At 44.3% G+C, this 19,395-nt stretch overlaps 1 protein-coding gene across 2 annotated transcripts; it reads left to right on the forward strand.

The window, feature by feature from the left end:
- Window positions 1–3,748: 3,748 nt before the first annotated feature.
- On the forward strand, window positions 3,749–10,405 carry LOC141909893 (hairy/enhancer-of-split related with YRPW motif protein 1-like). 2 transcript variants are annotated; one of them, XM_074800577.1, is made up of 6 exons: window positions 3,761–3,828; window positions 4,197–4,245; window positions 5,385–5,468; window positions 6,180–6,252; window positions 8,133–8,668; window positions 8,921–10,405. In XM_074800577.1, exons 1-6 carry the CDS (start codon window positions 3,761–3,763, stop codon window positions 8,972–8,974), a joined length of 864 nt encoding a protein of 287 aa, XP_074656678.1. In that variant the 3' UTR covers window positions 8,975–10,405. The 2 variants fall into 2 exon arrangements, with proteins under 2 accessions (XP_074656677.1, XP_074656678.1); XM_074800576.1 differs by lacking the exon at window positions 8,921–10,405 and having other exon boundaries at window positions 3,749–3,828; window positions 8,133–8,833.
- Window positions 10,406–19,395: the final 8,990 nt, after the last annotated feature.

Here is a 19,395-nt window from a genome sequence, read left to right on the forward strand (position 1 = left end):
TGACGTAAAACGACGCAAATCTATCAGGAATTTGGTGGAACATGGTTCTGGTGATGGTGGCCTGCAGCAGTAGCGCTGTGAACGGTCTGGTGATGGTGGCCTGCAGCAGCAGTGCTGTGCATCAGAACCCTTATCTATACGGGATGCTGACTGCATCTATAGTAAGAGTAGGTCAAGGATTGTGCAGGTCGTTGATGGAAAATATGACTCTAAACCAATATTTTAGCAACAATAAAGATTTAGGGTTTGGCTGAACCCGCTCCCAGTGCCCGTCTTTCACCCTCACCTCCCAGTGCCTGTCTATCACCCTCACCTCCCAGTGCCCGTCTTTCACCCTCACCTCCCAGTGCCCGTCTTTCACCCTCACCTCCCAGTGCCTGTCTTTCACCCTCACCTCCCAGTGCCCGTCTTTCACCCTCACCTCCCAGTGCCCGTCTTTCACCCTCACCTCCCAGTGCCCGTCTTTCACCCTCACCTCCCAGTGCCCGTCTTTCACCCTCACCTCCCAGTGCCCGTCTTTCACCCTCACCTCCCAGTGCCTGTCTTTCACCCTCACCTCCCAGTGCCTGTCTTTCACCCTCACCTCCCAGTGCCTGTCCTTCACCCTCACCTCCCAGTGCCTGTCTTTCACCCTCACCTCCCAGTGCCTGTCTTTCACCCTCACCTCCCAGTGCCTGTCTTTCACCCTCACCTCCCAGTGCCCGTCTTTCACCCTCACCTCCCAGTGCCCGTCTTTCACCCTCACCTCCCAGTGCCTGTCTTTCACCCTCACCTCCCAGTGCCCGTCTTTCACCCTCACCTCCCAGTGCCCGTCTTTCACCCTCACCTCCCAGTGCCTGTCTTTCACCCTCACCTCCCAATGCCTGTCCTTCACCCTCACCTCCCAGTGCCTGTCTTTCACCCTCACCTCCCAGTGCCCGTCTTTCACCCTCACCTCCCAGTGCCTGTCTTTCACCCTCACCTCCCAGTGCCCGTCTTTCACCCTCACCTCCCAGTGCCCGTCTTTCACCCTCACCTCCCAGTGCCTGTCTTTCACCCTCACCTCCCAGTGCCTGTCTTTCACCCTCACCTCCCAGTGCCTGTCTTTCACCCTCACCTCCCAGTGCCTGTCTTTCACCCTCACCTCCCAGTGCCCGTCTTTCACCCTCACCTCCCAGTGCCTGTCTTTCACCCTCACCTCCCAGTGCCTGTCTTTCACCCTCACCTCCCAGTGCCCGTCTTTCACCCTCACCTCCCAGTGCCTGTCTTTCACCCTCACCTCCCAGTGCCTGTCTTTCACCCTCACCTCCCAGTGCCTGTCCTTCACCCTCACCTCCCAGTGCCTGTCTTTCACCCTCACCTCCCAGTGCCCGTCTTTCACCCTCACCTCCCAGTGCCCGTCTTTCACCCTCACCTCCCAGTGCCTGTCTTTCACCCTCACCTCCCAGTGCCCGTCTTTCACCCTCACCTCCCAGTGCCTGTCTTTCACCCTCACCTCCCAGTGCCCGTCTTTCACCCTCACCTCCCAGTGCCCGTCTTTCACCCTCACCTCCCAGTGCCTGTCTTTCACCCTCACCTCCCAGTGCCCGTCTTTCACCCTCACCTCCCAGTGCCTGTCTTTCACCCTCACCTCCCAGTGCCCGTCTTTCACCCTCACCTCCCAGTGCCTGTCTTTCACTCTCACCTCCCAGTGCATGTCTTTCGCCCTCACCTCCCAGTGCCTGTCTTTCACTCTCACCTCCCAGTGCCTGTCTTTCGCCCTCACCTCCCAGTGCCTGTCTTTCACTCTCACCTCCCAGTGCCTGTCTTTCACCCTCACCTCCCAGTGCCTGGCTGTACGGCGTTCTCACGGCCGCTGCTGCTGCTGCTGCTGCAAGTGAAAACAAACAAACGCGCGGTGCAGACGATTAGTGGTTACATGTGGCGAACAGACGACACTCACATTCCACAGCAGGTTCTCACTTCCGTGATCAGAAAAAAAACTACAACGAGATAACAACAGCACAGGTCCGGGTCCTCGTGGTCGCCCCCTGGTGGCGAGTAACACAGGTCCGGGTCCTCGTGGTCGCCCCCTGGTGGCGAGTAACACAGGTCCGGGTCCTCGTGGTCGCCCCCTGGTGGCGAGTAACACAGGTCCGGGTCCTCGTGGTCGCCCCCTGGTGGCGAGTAACACAGGTCCGGGTCCTCGTGGTCGCCCCCTGGTGGCGAGTAACACAGGTCCGGGTCCTCGTGGTCGCCCCCTGGTGGCGAGTAACACAGGTCCGGGTCCTCGTGGTCGCCCCCTGGTGGCGAGTAACACAGGTCCGGGTCCTCGTGGTCGCCCCCTGGTGGCGAGTAACACAGGTCCGGGTCCTCGTGGTCGCCCCCTGGTGGCGAGTAACACAGGTTCGGGTCCTCGTGGTCGCCCTCTAGCGGCGGCGAGTAACACAGGTCCGGGTCCTCGTAGTCGCCCCTGATGGCGAGTAGCACAGGTCCGGGTCCTCGTGGTCGCCCCCTAGCGACGAGTAACATAGGTCCGGGTCCTCGTGGTCGCCCCCTAGCGGCGAGTAACACAGGTCCGTGTCCTCGTGGTCGCCCCCTGGTGGAAGAGTGGTAGATACAGCACAATAAGGGTCATTAGTCTTTTCTAGTCATGACTGGAATTGGGTCCCAAAGTTCCACTCCACTCTCCGTATCCCCGCAACCACCTCCCCTCATCACCACACTGGAGTGTCCCACATTACTCCCCGTACCCCCACAACCCACTCCCCACATCACCACACGGGAGTGTCAATTACTGCCGTATTGAGTATGAAAAATCATTTCGACTGTTTTTAAACGGACGTTTATAAATATTGTGAGAAGCCGTTCCCGACCAGTTCTAACTGGCTAAATCAGGCCAATCTGACACGTGACAGTATCGCCGCGATTCAAAACATCTGTCTTCAAATACATGTCAACGATCTTAATTCTTGAGGTTCAAATTTAACCAACAGTACATAACTGAGGTACTGATCTCGGGTCTGGAAATAAATATTTTGTTCTAGAATTTTTTGATTTCATGATAATCATCTTTAAAAAATTCGTGTTGTCCGGTGACTACACCCGGGGGTCGGGGATGTGACCAGTCGAGGTATCGCCGTCTGCCATGTCAGTGGTTCCTTGGTCGATTTACTCGAGGAAGGAAGTAAAACTTGAAGGAACAAACATTCAATTTCTTGTTCCTTCACTTTAACGTAATTTCCACAAGAGCCGCCGCCGCGATCCTTTGTTACGCCGGGTATCGGCGGTTTAGCGCTCGGATGTCGCGGCAGACGTCGTGTAGAATCGAGTCGTCTGCGCGGCACAAGCGTCACGCGCGCACCTGACACGCCCACCTCACATCGCACAACAGCCAATCAGCGCCTACACACACCACCAATCGGCTGCCAATCAATGTGTAACAGATACGGAGCGCTTGGAGGTGAATTTATGTTGCCGAGCGTGGGAAGTGTGATTAGTTGACATCGCGCCGGCGTCAGGCTTACACACACTCAGTAGCTGCAGTCTTATCCGGAAATAAACACGAATTTATACTTGGATTTATTCGAATAATAACTAAGCAACAAACGACAACAGACACGACCGTTATTTTATCGATCGGTGTTTCTTTTTGAAAATTTAGGATTATTACGATTATCTCGTCACGCGGCTGCGATTGTTGCTGTTGCTACGACACACACCAGTAGAGAATTAACGCCCGGTATTGTTATTTATTTGAATTGATTAATTCTACTGTGACGTGTTTTTGATGGTTGTTAGAATGAAACGCAGTTTGTCTGAAAGTAGCCTAGAAGGAGACGATGTCTTTGACGAACGCATGAAATCGGGGTATGTTTTGACAAGTTAATTTTTTTTTTTTTTGGGGGGGGGGGGTAAATTGTCTTATATTTTATCAAGATCGAGTTTTTATCATAAAAAGTTAAACTCATACCTCATATTGTTTACTTCATTTTTTCCAATGGGGATAACTATTTAAACTAAGATCACTATTCACTTCTGAAATTGAGTTATGAATTTGTAGTTTAGTAACTTCGTTAAAAAGCTAATCTCTCAAATCTCACTATCTTATCTTTCTTTTAGTACAGTTATTAAAAACTTTTTGGTAAAAACTAATTATCTTTTATTTATGAAAACTCGATGAATAGGTCAATGTTTTCTGTCACGTATTCTAAGATTTTTTTTAAATTTTTTTTTAGATCACCATCTCAAAGTTGTAATGTATCGGACCGTAAAAAACGACGAGGGGTAAGTCATACTATCATATTATCATTATCATCATTATCATTATCATAATTATTGTTATTATCCATTTTCTGGTAAAATAATGACAATATATAAAATGATGCAACAGTGATAATATATTTTAGCATAATATGTTGTAATAAAACAGTGGGGAAAAGCTGGAAAAGCTTCAAGCTTGTGAAATAACAAACCTCGCCTCATATTCATTCTGACTCTAGGATACAAATCTATAATAACTATATGTAACTATAGCAGTACAAACTCTAGCAATGGCCTATTTGTGCTACACAGATACTTAGATAAAAACATCTTCCTTCAGTTTTCTAGGTGATAACACTAGTATTCCTGAGTATGACTATTCGAAACGTCGAATAAAGTGTTACCGGTTTTAGCTTTAGGGAACATTTTTAATTTTCTAATTCCTGTTGCGAGGTTTCATATCATACCTTTTTCAAAATCACGGACACAAAATGGGACCAATATAATTGACAGAAATATCTTTCGGTAGCACAGTAATCAGGTAATGGGTTAGACTATAGATTACTGGTCAGAAATTCAGCGAGCTCCTCTGGTCAGTACTTCAGTGGGCTGCGCTGGTCAGTTGGTCTGTACTTCAGTGGGCTCCTCTGATATGGTCTGATAGTGTCCATGGTCTTCTGATAAAGCCCCCCGTGATTAGTACAATACTGTTAAACAGGAAATTAACTCGTAGATTATAAATAAAACCCTTTCCTAAATCTTCACATTCGAAACCGCAATCAGCCTGACAACACGAACTGCGGCATGCGAGCGCGACTCTGCGCCCCAACAATGCGTATGCAAATATTGCTTTAATATGCAAATGAGGTAGTGTTATCTGTCGCGGTGCAGCCAGTCACTCAAAGCGACCATCAATCAATAATAATAGGAACAGGTAATAGACACGCAAATAATCTCATTCGGGATTTAGGATTAACGACCGCTAATCCGTGTAAACATAAGCAGACTGATAATCCCCAGATCCCCAATATAGATCCTCTCGTAATTCTAAACAATCATCATCAATAAACTCATTTGTTTAAAATGAACCGGATATAGATATTTGAATGTGATGGTTTTAGAAAATGTTCTTATTTGATTTTTCTATTTTTTAAATTTCGCAGATTATTGAAAAAAGGCGTCGAGATCGAATAAACAACAGTCTGTCCGAACTGCGTCGACTTGTACCAACTGCCTTCGAAAAACAGGTATGTACATGTTATTGTTTGCTGCTTTACACACCCCCCCCCCCCGACCACCCCTAACCCCCTACCCCTACCCCCTCCCCGCCTCTAGGATATTGAGGAGTCGACTGATTATCATCTCAAATATCAAAATACGTTACTTTTGATTGTAAATGAATTTAGAAATACGAATTGAGACTCAAAAATCGAGATGACTTCAGTAATGTAACTGCTTATCCGAATGATGACTTACACTTAGTAAATTGAATTAGAAATATAAATTGAGACTCAAAAATGACTTGAGCAATGTGACGACTTATCCTAAATGATGATTTCAGTAATTAACATATCTGCTGTTAATTAGTAATTAGTGCGATGGCACGAAACGGGCACCGGCGGGTCGCTGATGAAAGCTCGTTTCTCGTCAGGTCAACAGTGCCAGTAAACACTGCGCACAACAGACACAGTTTCCCACGCGTGGTACAGTAATCACGCACACTCTCAGCGAGTTGAGTTACTCCAGATGTGCTGCGCTGTAACTAGCGATAAAAATCAGTACCAACACGTGCGCGCGTGCGCATGCGCTCCGTGTGTACATCGGTGTCGTCTGCCAGCGCGCACCTGTTCGCGCACCTGTTACTCCACCAACAACTACAACCTGAAAATATGCAGTTTGTAATCATTAAGATGACGCGTGTTCCTGACCTTGAAAATGTATTATTTCTGGATTTTTAGGGTTCAGCGAAACTGGAAAAAGCCGAAATACTTCAGATGACCGTCGATCACCTGAAAATGTTACATCAAAAAGGTAATTTTCATAATTTTTCTTCATGAAAAAAAAACTGATAACAGCAATGCCATTAGGAAAGCGTGGGTCAGGTGTGGAAGATTCCACAGTTCCACAGTTCTGGCTGTAAACAAGTTGTCTTTAAAAACCACTAGATTCTCAAATTTCAAAATTCTAATTGAGATCTGTTAAACCTGGACCAGAACCAAGATCCATTGTCTCAAATAGGGGTCGTAATTAGGACTGGATCCAAATTGTACTCAGCCTGGCTAAATCGAAGTCACGACTCAAAGGTGCCGCAATTTGCGATATTGAAAAAGCCCGCATCATAACCTGATGAAATCGATTAGTGTGACGGTCGTTCCCAGCGCGGTGCTGGCGGTGATGCTACTAACCTGAGTCCATACAATAGATGATTCCAATTTATCACACACAGTGTCCATGAGAGCAGATCGTACTAAACAAAATCCTTTACAATCAGAATGATACATCTTTATTTGAAAAACGGTGACCATTATAATTCACTAGTCGAGCCGCCAGTGGACAGGGCTGATCGGGAGCGACCGTGGGAATATTCCTCAGCTAAATAAACCACTCAGTTTAGAGAGAAATTTAGATGTGAGACAGGCTTTCATCGGCTTCTAACAACTTAAGACTAGTTATAAACTCATTTTGGTTCTATAATCAATCTATCAACTTAAGACCAGTCTAAACTCATTTAGTTTTTTAGCCAATTTAAGGCAACTTAAGACCAGTCTAAACTCATTTTGGTTCTATAACCAATCTAACAACTTAAGACCAGTCTAAACTCATTTTAGTTCTTTAGCCAATTTAAGGCAACTTAAGACCAGTTTATGCTCATTTTAGTTCTATAACCAATCTAACAACTTAAGACCAGTCTAAATTCATTTTGGTTCTATAACCAATCTAACAACCTAAGACCAGTCTATGTGAAATATGATCTCGCGCCGTCTGCTGTGGTCGTTTAGCGCCTCGCGACCGAATCAATGTTTATTTGCGCATAAAAATATGAATCGTTTTTCGAGTCCCACTCGACTCCACACTGCGAAATCTTATCGTGGAGCTGTTGAACAGACAGGGCCCCGGTAGTCGTCGATACGGGGAATCCAGTGTTTCGGGCACCATAAACATGATCATCGCTATGCCCAGTTCAATTACGCATCAGAAATGGAATAAAACTTGAGTTTATTATAATGGAAGATATAGTAGGGCGGGCGGGCGGGCGGGAACAGGTCGAGCCATTAAACAAATAAAAGCGACGACTATGTTGTTGATGTTGATGTATAGAAAGAGCGGTTAGATGTTATCTATGCTTCCATTATTCATGTCGCTATCTGGAGAGCGGTTCCCACGCCGCTTGTTCGTGAGAGTCGACCCGATCATCACGTAGTCTCTCTATAGAGTAGCGGACACCTGTCCTATATATACTCACCTGCCAGTCGTTAAACAAACTATAGGCAGGCGAGGTTAGCGCGATATTGGCGTTATGCCGGGCGGGCTCGCGGGTTCTGGCCCTGTAGGTATTTACTCAGAAAGTGTAACTATTTTTAAAAAAGTGTATTCATTTAGTTGTTCTACAAAACGAACCAGTTTCAGACCAGTCAAACTATTTACTATTGCCATGAGGCAACGGGCCAAATACCCTTCAATATCAGCTGGACACTACTAAACCTGGGGCTCGGGACCCCTGGACCTGGGGCTCGGGACCCCTGGACCTGGGGCTCGGTACCCCTGAACCTGGGGCTCGGTACCCCTGAACCTGGGGCTCGGTACCCCTGGACCTGGGGCCCGGGACCCCTGGACCTGGGGCTCGGTACCCACTAGAACTCGGTTATGTTATCAATGTAACTAAATGTATATATAATGTTCTATAATTACAGGTTTGAACAGTAACTATTACCCGGACCCGCACACGTTAGCGATGGATTACAGAAGTGTAGGATTCAGAGAAGCGGCCGCTGAAATCGCTCGCTATCTGGTCACAGTCGAAGGCCTCGATATCCAGGATCCGTTACGATTACGACTAATGAGTCATTTACAATGTTTCTCCACGCAACGAGAGATGCATCATACAAAAACGAACATTCAAACTCCCGCCGCCGCCTGGAATTCCGCCATGTCGTCTGCTCATATCGGACTGAATTCACAACCGTACGGCTCCACACAACCTTCGACCACTTCCATAATCAGCCAACACAACGCGCAGAACGACCAGCTTAGTATGGCCACGCATACCGGAACTCCTCTGACGTCAATGTCCTGCACTGAAGCGCGTACGCAGCCACTGGACACTATGACGTCAAATCTGACCAATCACATGAGAATTCCTACGACCGGAAGTATAGCTCCACAAGTACCGAGCGTTTCCTCTTCCGGTGCGCAGATGTCCGGTCTAGGACTACCCACAATTCCACAGGTACATACGCAATATCCGGCTTCGCTCGGCATAAACAGCGCGTCTATGACGAGCATGCTTAATTCATCAGATAGTGGCTCCCCCTACGGGAATATTAGCATGCACCCGCATTCTCAGGGGGGTTTAAAACCTTATCGGCCGTGGGGGGCCGAGCTAGCTTACTAACACCGATCTCAATACAAATTCATTTTATTACCGGCTAAGAAAAGGCAGTTTATCTATAAAATATTATTTCGATATTTATATTTCCAGCGCCACGGATTCGAACCGACTTATGCGCCCCCTGCCGGACATTTTCGTTACTAGTCTACTCGACGCCGCGTAGTGGTGGTGATTAGAACTGAGAGAGCTATCACGTGACTCCGTCGCCGAAATCTAACCGAAACTAGTCTTTATACACAGAGAGAAAGAGATATATGAATATTCGGCCGATAGATGGCGCGCGCGCGTAGTGGACCCTGCATTTATTTATTTATTATACTCGATGTGCTCGGATAAAAACAATCGGTAGAAATTGCTCAATTCCGCGCCTTGAATGAAACGTATTTCCTGTGACGGTGAAGCCTCGTTATGATGAACTCGGCAGTAATGGCGATTTATCGCTTATTACAAAAATAGAATTACATCCCAAACGTGAACAATTCTCACATAACCGATAACAGATTTCCAGGTCTCCTGAAGTTAGTTGTAACGAGGTTCCGCTGTATGACGTCACGAATACATAACCCGTCATGAATATTGATTATGTTTGAATCATTTTCTAATAGTTCAGGGGGCGCTGCAGTTGCTCAGAGGTTAACAATTGGATAGTTGAAGATAAGTTCGTTGTTACTATGGTATTTATCCGTCGGATTATCTTGAACCAATCTTTAAGTAACTGCGGTCCCTGTCATTTAACGTTAATGACATTTTATGATTTTTTTCTCGCTGGGACTCGAACCCGATCGCCTGGGTTCGAATCCCAGCAGCAGAGGATATTGCCGCTCTCCTTTCAACAACTCAACTTCCCTATACATAATCTTTACGCTTAAATTATTGAAAATCTTATTTTAATTTATTTTCATCGTATTATACTCTGAATAGAATAGGGTTGGAAAGTAGCTGCTGCTGCTGCCACCTACCGGTATAATTGTAACCTCAATGACAGAAATTAACATACCGTCAGTGCGCGGATAACTATGTGCCTTACTCACTTACAACTATGCAATTACTGATATCACACATTATATAATTAAATGCATTTATATCAAATATTGTGTTTAAAATGAAACATTTTGTTTGTATAATTTAAAAAATACTGTGACAATTCCATATAAGGTATAAAGCACACACTGTGTGTAGACAGGTGCGTGTGTAATGTGCTTCCATGAACTGTCAAAAATTAGGGATTCGAACCCACTCGACTATTGTCGCTACTCACGTCAAGTTACTAAGCTTCCGGTTATTTAATCATAACCTTTAAAGCCGATCTGCCCCGGACGTTTCGATAGGTCTTCCTAACATGGGGTTGTGTTTATAAATCGGGTGTTGCTCAAGGGGACGTATTTGCACCTCTGATGTTCGGGGTATAATTTTGCATTTATCATACATGACCTTGAACTTGAAGAATGTGTTTTTTTACTACGATTATTTTTTCTACGACGAACAAACAAATATAACGTACAAATATAGTTCACTTTTGTGCCTTTTTTAAGATTTGTAAATAAAAACAAATTTTTGTATATAAAGCTATTTTACAACATGAATTTCTATTAAAAATATATAAAATTGAAAAAAAAACCATGAATTTTCTTGGTTCTTTTTGGTTCTGTCTCACCTCGAGTGGCTCGTCTCTGTGGAGGTTGGAATTTGAGGAAGGATTTCTGATTCACTGGGTGTCACTAAACCTTAAAAGCCCCTGCCTGAACCTAAGACCGTTAGGTCTTATGTTAAGGCGGCTTTAGGTAAGACCGATAAATCTAAGATATCTCGACTCTGATAAATGAACCAAATTTAAATAGGTCATTGATTTTAACTAATACCTATATATTAGAACCATTTTAAATCGACCATATTACACAAATTACGAATTAAAACCGGATCTTGAGTTTATGGGTCTAAGGTTAAGTGACACCTTTTCACATTCGAATATGAATTCTGTATTTTTGTATCTATGGTAAGATCGGGCTGGATGCATCATCAGAGATGAAGGATTTCTGATTAGATACTCAAACAAACTTCACAAAGGACTCTCTGACTCTTCACAAAGGACTCTCTGACTCTTCACAAAGGACTCTCTGACTCTTCACAAAGGACTCTCTGACTCAACTCTGACTCCTAACGCGTAATAACTGTTATTTCCCATGACCTATAGTTTAACGAGTGACAATACCACGGGTTACTCACGTGGGCGATACAACGGGAGTGAGCTCGGTAGAAAAAAACGCCCACAGATAACACAATTCACGGTGATATTTTTTCCTAAGAAGTCAAAAGCTCGCTCGCGTGTATTCTCATATTTTGACTGGAGACGCAACCGTTTATAGAAATATGTGGTTTTCTAACGTGTGTTCATTGTCCCCCGGTCAAACGCGTTGCGAAAGTCGTCAAAAAACTGATTCCCGGATTTAGCGTCGCTTCGACAAACAAACAACAATCCGTTTCCTCCAACTGTTCGTTACTAGACGGAAGTCGTATTTCGAACTGCGCAATTTTCAAATTAACGCTCAATAGAGTCTCGTGATTATAGTCGCTTTCAAATTTACCGAACCGTACAAAACGACGATGATTCAGTTTTATTTATCAAAAAGCACGAAAATAAATCATCAATTCTAGGTCTATTCGCATTCTACCTATTGTCAAACTATTGGTCAGAATTACAGGGAGCAATTTACCCCTCCCCCCGGGACTGGTTCCATCCTACTGAACGCTCGACTTTGGAACTCTGTAATCGCCTCAGCTTGCACCATTAGCTTATGCTTTCGGACATTGTATTATCATCATTACAATTCGAAAACTGATCGTCTGCTCTTGAGGAAGGGGTGGGGAGTGTTAGCATGATGATTTCAGTCTGTTGATTCATTGTGATGGGTTGAACCCGATTTACAACAACAATGGAACATAGTTTATAAAACTATCTACAACAATGAGACATGTTTCTATAAATGTTTTTCTGATAATGTAACGGTCGTAAGTCGTCGTTATCGTTACGTAACGATTAAACGGGACCTAATGGATGATTAGTAACCAAGAAACCACTTAACAATCAAAGTCAATTGATCGCTGCGTTCGTTCTAAACAGCGTGACGTCCACTATTACGTCAGAGAATGATTAATTAACGGCCAGTGCTCGAAGGGTTTCCATAATCTTCACCCGTTGACGTCTTGTCAAATCTTTGGATTTACCCAACTCCTGAAGTCAACAGAATGGATTTTCTGTTTAACAGGTCCAGTTCGAAACTCCTAATAGTGGGTAATTCGATTCATGAAACCATAGCAATAACGGATGCGTTATTTTGAATGAAATACCGGTCGTTATTGTTGAATTATTTCCCATCAGTCACTGGTTTAAATTATCGACTCAAATATGAAAATGTTAATAAGTAAATCCAATTATCGCAGGTTTTAATGGATGTTGTTTACCAGGCAGACGATCAAACTGATGAATATGTTTTTATGTATGATGGCTTGTATACAGAGTGGATTTGGTCTGGGGGCCCCGGGGCTTCATTCAGCTGTTCACACTGACCATAAACCCTCGAGCACAAACCCCTGCGGCCCAAACCCTCATTCATTACCGACTTGCCCTAGGGCAATGTCCATTAACCACAGGTCCCATCCTATTGTCGTCTAGATTGCGTCTTGTTTGCTTTGTAAAGTCCGCGAGAAAGATGTTGTCTTTTCACCGGCTGACCACCGCATTGTTGCATTCAACGTTTCGTCAATCGGCTTTTGTCTCCTTCCGGTACGGTTAACTCTAACGATCGGATCGGACGGCGAAACGACGAGAGATAAGGGTTTCATTTTCCCGTCTCGATTTCTGCCCACGAGCATCAGAAGGCCACCGGGCGATTCAACCCCCGGATATCCGGCGCTGTCTTCAGTCATTTATCAATCTTGCGTAAAATGAGATAAGCCAGACGGTACAGAGACATCTGCTGCCCCCTAGCGGGATAGTTGGATACTATTGGGTTTGCGCGATGCCAGTCCGTCCAGAAATAGTCAGGCATACCGAGACTCGGTGGCCATACGGTGTTGAGTTTTGGACTCGTAAAAGTTCATGATTTGACGCTGAGGTTTTAAAGTAGGTAAAATAGAATAAACGAATATCACATATCCAAGGAAACCGATCATTGTATTCAAATTACTAGAATTTGTTGAGAGAGTTTTAACAAAAGACTAAATTGATTAAAAGCCGCGCATATGGAACTGACTGTCGTGGCACGTGATTCAAACCAGCACTAATCTGTTTGCTGTAAATATTTATCGAGGACCGGATTTTAAACCGAATTCAAACATGGGTTTGTCAGCGGCATCGCAATCAAAATAGCCCAGAGAGATGGGTGAGGCCCAGACAGCCCCAGGGCTGATGCATTGACGAGTAAAATCCAGTCAGGGAGTGATGTATTATTAGGTCCATCCTTGAAGAATTCTACCCAACTTTCACTGTATCTGACAATGTAGATAGGGTCAGTCCAGTTAAATATAAATGGTTCGAACCCGGGACATCCCTCTCATCATCTATACAACATCAGGAGTAATCAGAATCGGTAATTACTGGGTTCGAACCCGGGGCACATGTTATTCTCTGTTCAGCATCAGGAGCGTATAGTGTCAGTAATAACCGGGTTCGAACCCGCTGTTTCGTTGAAGAAAGTAACGAGAAATTGACAACAAAAAGTTACCTAAATTTATTTTATCTAAATTTTACGCAAATTATGGATGGGAGAAAGGTAATCGTTTATTGCGTCATACAGTCCCTCCGGATGCGAGCAGGTGCGCCGGCGCAGACGTCGTTTATTGGTTCACGATCAATATTTGAGCGGAATTTCAATACGGTCACAAAATATCGATTTGACGCGAATCTCACGCATTGTAAATTGTTACAATGCGCCGCAAACAAACTGTATCGTTCACTAATCTACCTGTAAACAATGTCTGTAATCCTCGAATTGTTGAGAAGAGTAAAATGAATTGTTAATAATAGTCGTGTAGTAAATTAAAGACAGGATTAGTGATTGTATGGGTTTAGTTTAATCGACGGTCAGTGTGACGTAAGAGAGAGAGATAATCCTTCTACGTGAGATAATCCTGTATTTACCCGACGTTAATCGATGATATTTAGTTTAATAAGCGTTTCATTATTATCCGCGACAAGTTGTCCCACTGGAGCTGCCCTAAACCACGGTATCTGATATAGCACCGGAGCTGCCCTAAACCCCGGTATCTGATATAACACCGGAGCTGCCCTAAGCCCCGGTATCTGATATAACACCTGAGTTGCCCTAAACCCAGGTATCTGCCCTAAACCCGATACCCAATATAGCACCACAGTTGCCCCAAATTCCGGCAACATGAGACACAACTCACTGGGTAAGGGTTAGATCTTAATCTCGATGAACCTCCCTGCTGTGTGCGCGCATTGTGTTTGAATTATGGATCGATAATTACCGGCGGGAGCTGCGCAGACGGCTTCAGAAACCGTTGTCACATTTTCAAGGGCAAATGGAGTCTATATAATTATTGATTATGGACCAAGGTATTTCTGTTCTTTCTTTTCTTAATCGCGATCGAAATCTCAACTCGACCGCGATCGAAATCTCAACTCGACCGCGATCGAAATCTCAACTCGACCGCAATGAACTGACTATAGTTAATTCAATAACAGGTTTAGACTGCGTTCATCAAAGGGGAATTAATCAGACCCGACTGAGGTATAGCTATTAATTAATATCAATGATGACCAGTGCGCGGGCAGCTCCACAGCTGTTTGCTCTATAATTGCTATTGTTGTCCACCTTCCCCTGATCTAACGATTACTTTGATATAATTGTTCACCTTCCCCTGAATCGCGGCGCCTTTCACTAATATAGTAGTATCACGTGACAGTATCGACCTTCCTGGCGCCATATTAGATAACTACACTAATCCCTTATAGACAGTTCAGTATTTCATGAAATCTACAAATCTGATATTATTAGTGAGATATCACATTTCTAGAAAATCTACAAATCTGATATTACTAGTGAGATATCAAATTTCATGAAATCCCTCATAACTGACATTACAAGATTTCACAGAAACTAATGTGATTCACCCAAAGATCACCAGAGGGCACTTTGAACCTCCGGTTTACGCGTTATCACTATATCATGACCACTGATGGGTCGAGATATTAGATGATTTTTGAGATTATGTAGTTCACCTACATACCACTAGGAGGCTGTTTTCTAAATAGGGATTAACCCTGTTATTTATCTAGTATTTCTAAGAGGCCAATCGAACCCAAGAATGCGTGGGGAATGGACAGTGCGTTAAAGCCCGAAACCCACAACATCTCGTCTGCGACCCGAACCGTCTGTGAAACATATAGCGCTCACCAGGGGGCGTAACTAACTACCGACCCCGCAGGTCATTAGAATACGATCCACAGTCAAGTGAACATCGTTAATTATTAGCTGCAGTGAATTGAACACTTTCACTGAGAGCGCGCGGACAGCAGTGAGATTCTCACATTGGCCTCCTCTCTCTCTACCTCCTCTCTCTACCTCTCCCTCCTCTCTCTACCCCTCCCTCTCCCCCTCTCTCTCCCTCCTCTCTCCCCCTCTCTCTCTACCTCCTCTCTCTCCTCTCTCTACCTCTCCCTCCACTCTCCCCCTCTCCCTCCTCTCTCTACCTCCTCTCTCTCCCTCTCCCTCCTCTCTCTCTTCCCCTCCCTCCTTTCTCTCCCCCTCTCCCTCCTCTCCCCCTCTCTCTCCCTCCTCTCTCCCCCTCTCCCTCTCTCCCTCCTCTCTCCCCCTCTCCCTCCTCTCTCCTCTCCCTCCTCTCTCTCCCCTCTCTCCCCTCCCCCTCTCCCTCCTCTCTCTCTACCTCCTCTCTCTCCTCTCCCTCCTCTCTCTCCTCTCTCTCTCCCCTCTACCTCCTCTCTCCCTCCTCTCTCTACCTCTTCCTCCTCTCTCCCCCTCTCCCTCCTCTCTCTCCTCTCTCTCTCCCCTTCTCTCTCCTAAATATTATAAGTGATTCTAGACCTCAAATCTGGTTTCACTGTTTCAGTCAGCGCGTGTGTCTCCGTGTGGTACAGCACGTGCACGTGCTGTGAGACACGTGCTGCACGTGCTAGTCTGACCGCTATGTCACACGACTGACCGACGTCCGTCCACGCGTCCGTCCACACGTCCGTCCACACGTCCAATCTCATCCAAGCTGAAACAATCAAAGTTATAAATGAAATCGATTGAATGAATGTATTTATAATATGTCTCTTATTCATACACGGTTTGTCTGCTAATGGTCATTAGCCGCCCCCTGTCGGAGAGGGGGGAGAGGGGGGAGGGGGTCTTTGTGCCACGATCTACTGATGATATCCATTAGTTTAGAAATCTTTTGATCAGGATGACACAAAAGCCCCCGCATTTTAATTAAGTAAGAATATTTGAAATTAACCGGAATAGAACTGTTCAACTGCGTTTCTGGGTCACAACTGCCAAATTGGACCCAGAAATGTAAAAATGTGCCCAAAACTACAGTCCTTGGTCCAAAACTGCTGTATCTGATGCAGAATTGAAAAATTCGGTCCAAAAACAACGAAATTGGGCCTAGATCCCGATCACGAACCGGACCGCGCCCGGAAATAAAAACACGTGAGAAGAAAACCAGACCGTGAAAAACAGGAAACAGAGATTTAATATTTCATCATTGATCGCTGTTTATAATTGGACGATCGATCACACACCGTAATAACAGCAGCCGGTGACAGTCACAGGCAGGCGTCGCGGGGGGTCGCGGCTTATTGTCAAAAAGCCACAGCATTAGACATGATTACCGGGTGAGCGATTGTAGTGTTACTCCTGTATAGCGCGGTACAGTTATATTCATTGTTTCAGTTAAACCATCTTGCGTTAGTCTCAGCATCCAGACAACCTCTCAACCTCTCAACCTCCCTCACTACCCTCCTCGCCTTTACATCGTCTATTCAGCATCAGCAAACTCTTAATTAGTATCAGTAATTACTGGGTTCGAGCCCGGGACACCCCTGTACATCCTCCATACAGCATCAGGACCTGATGCCGAATAGGACATGTACAGGGGTTCGAACCCGGTCTATTGACACTGTTTCTTAGCGGTTATGATGCTGATTAAAGGATGTACACGGGTGTCTCGACCGTACGGTGCTGCCGCTATGCTCATCGTTAGCGGGTTTTTCATACACTAACGTAAGTCAACTCTGGCAATCGACGTGCTCTCCAGTAATACTCCGTAACCCTTGCTTGCCAGAGTTGACTAACGTTAGTGTATGAAAATCACGCTAACAATGAGCATAGCGGCAGCACCGTACGGTGAAATGTTAATATCTTAATAACGTTATTACTGACACTGGTCCTGATGCTGAATAGAGGATGTACAGGGGTGTCCCGGGTACGAACCCAGTAATTGAATTAGAATAGACCTGATTTGTCCATAAAAACCTAGGAATTTCGAATATATTTTTAAGATACCAAATTCCTCGTCTAAACTAAACTCGCCCCTAGTGGTTTATAAAGACGACTGACACCTCTTCTTTCTTTCTTTCTTTCTTTCTTTCTTTCTTTCTTTCTGTTTTGAAACTCATCTATATAAAACTGTTTCAAATAACAGATAACTCTTTCGTCTTCGGTATTCGGTATTTCTAATTCATATCATTTTAAAGTGTAAATCATCATTTGGATAAAGTCGTCACATGACTGAAGTCATTTCTATTTTTGAGTCCCAATTTATATTTCTAATACTAAATGTAAATCGTCATTTGTAAAAACAGATTCCTACGACTTTCACTCAAAGAACCGTTTTACTCTTTACATTTGAATAAGTCGATTTTGCTGCAGTCGCCAAGAACCGTCAAAGATCTCACGTGTTTTACTGTAATGAGTCCATTTTTTAGTTTTATAAATTTCAAACATTCACGAATAATCGACGAACTAATGAGCTACGTCACGTAGCTGAAGTTGTTATTGTTGACGTCGTCTGCGGCGTACTTGCTCGTCTGTTGCGCGACCGTTGTTGCCGGTGACTACGAGAATCCGATTGCCGACGAAGATGTAAGTGAAAAGAACCATTGTTGAATTTGTTTATTCGAACTCTGCCATGGTAACCGAAAATCCATAAACCACAGGGGCTCGTGTCTGGGTACAGCCTGGATTTAACAGATTATCATGCTTGCAGTAACAGCACCTCTGATACGAGCCCTTGTGATATCAAACCACATTTTCTAATGAGTAGAATTGGTTAATTAGTAGGTTCCGAATTTTCTAATTAGTAAAAACGGTGCACTCGACGTTTTCGGATCATATCGCCCTCTACAGGTGGCAAATCAAAGGAATAGAACTATAACCACACTCAAACGTGGTGAACGGATAATAAGATAAAATCCCACTATTTACAGATTAAAAGAATTTAATTTCAGGACCTGACGATGATCTCTAGGGTGAGATCGAAACGTCGTATCTTTTATATATTTTTGATTGAATAAATAAATTCTGGTTTTTAAATTCTTTTAATCTGTAAATAGTGGGATTTTATCTTAGATCAAAGGAATATTTTAACTACGTACAAGACGCTACTCTGTCAGATTACAAGTGCTACATTTCAAGAAAAGACAAGTTTGTAATAACTAATTAATTATTTGAATACGAACTAATTATTTGTAAATATTTCATTTTCCTCTTTTGTTGCAATAACAACCACGACAGCTGTCTGAACTATCGATCCGATAGATGGCGAACTAGTCGATGAGTGATCTGTGTATCCGTTCTTGTTTCAGTCTCAGTTGAGTGAATGTGATTTGAAGAACTACGTGTGCCGTACATTGATGAGAATATCGAGAGATGAAACAGATTCAGAAACGAGCGAAGATCAAGAGAATTGTAAATGTGAAATGTGTTCCTCGATTTGGGATGAATCCGACGGCTATTCCTTAACGTGGACCTCCTACGAAAGACGTAAGTTGAAGTCTTAAGATTTCAGAGATAACTCACTTACCAGGGCTTGGGATGGGGATTGTCATTGATTGACTTGACCAGTATCCAGTAAGAAGGGGTTTAAAAAAATCCTTAGCCAGTGCCCAGTACATCAAACACCAGAGGCCAGTTCCAAACGTACCCTTAAATCTTAAAACTGGTCTTAAGTTGTTAGATTGGCTATAGAACTAAGTTGGTCTTAGACTGGTCATATAAGTCTAAGACAAAGACCAAAAGTTAGTTCTGTAGAAAATCAAACAACTTAAGATCGGTCTTAAAGATTTAAAACCACGGACTTAAGTCACGACTGTGAAACTGGCCCCAGTGACCAATTGCCCAAACATTGATTGAACAATGGATTCTGGAGTCCATGGTCAAAGTTTAGCGGTGGACAGTTCATTAAGTGACAATTGAAATTGAATTGTTACTATTATTGTCGACCCGTTAATTCTAAAACAATGTTTGAACAACTGGCTCCAAAACGACACAAATATATATCAAACAAAACGACTGTTATTGTTATATTCAAATTCTGAG

Source organism: Tubulanus polymorphus, chromosome 8 (genome assembly GCF_964204645.1).
Source record: "Tubulanus polymorphus chromosome 8, tnTubPoly1.2, whole genome shotgun sequence".
Lineage (NCBI taxonomy): Eukaryota > Metazoa > Nemertea > Palaeonemertea > Tubulaniformes > Tubulanidae > Tubulanus > Tubulanus polymorphus.

What these genes read in the sequence shown, in the direction of transcription:
- LOC141909893 (XM_074800576.1), top strand. Translation starts at nt 3,749, where the DNA reads ATGGTTGTTAGAATGAAACGCAGTTTGTCTGAAAGTAGCCTAGAAGGA. An exon ending in CAACTGCCTTCGAAAAACAG is followed by an intron (nt 5,469 to 6,179) that starts GTATGTACATGT and finishes CTGGATTTTTAG; the next exon opens with GGTTCAGCGAAACTGGAAAA. An exon ending in GAAAATGTTACATCAAAAAG is followed by an intron (nt 6,253 to 8,132) that starts GTAATTTTCATA and finishes CTATAATTACAG; the next exon opens with GTTTGAACAGTAACTATTAC.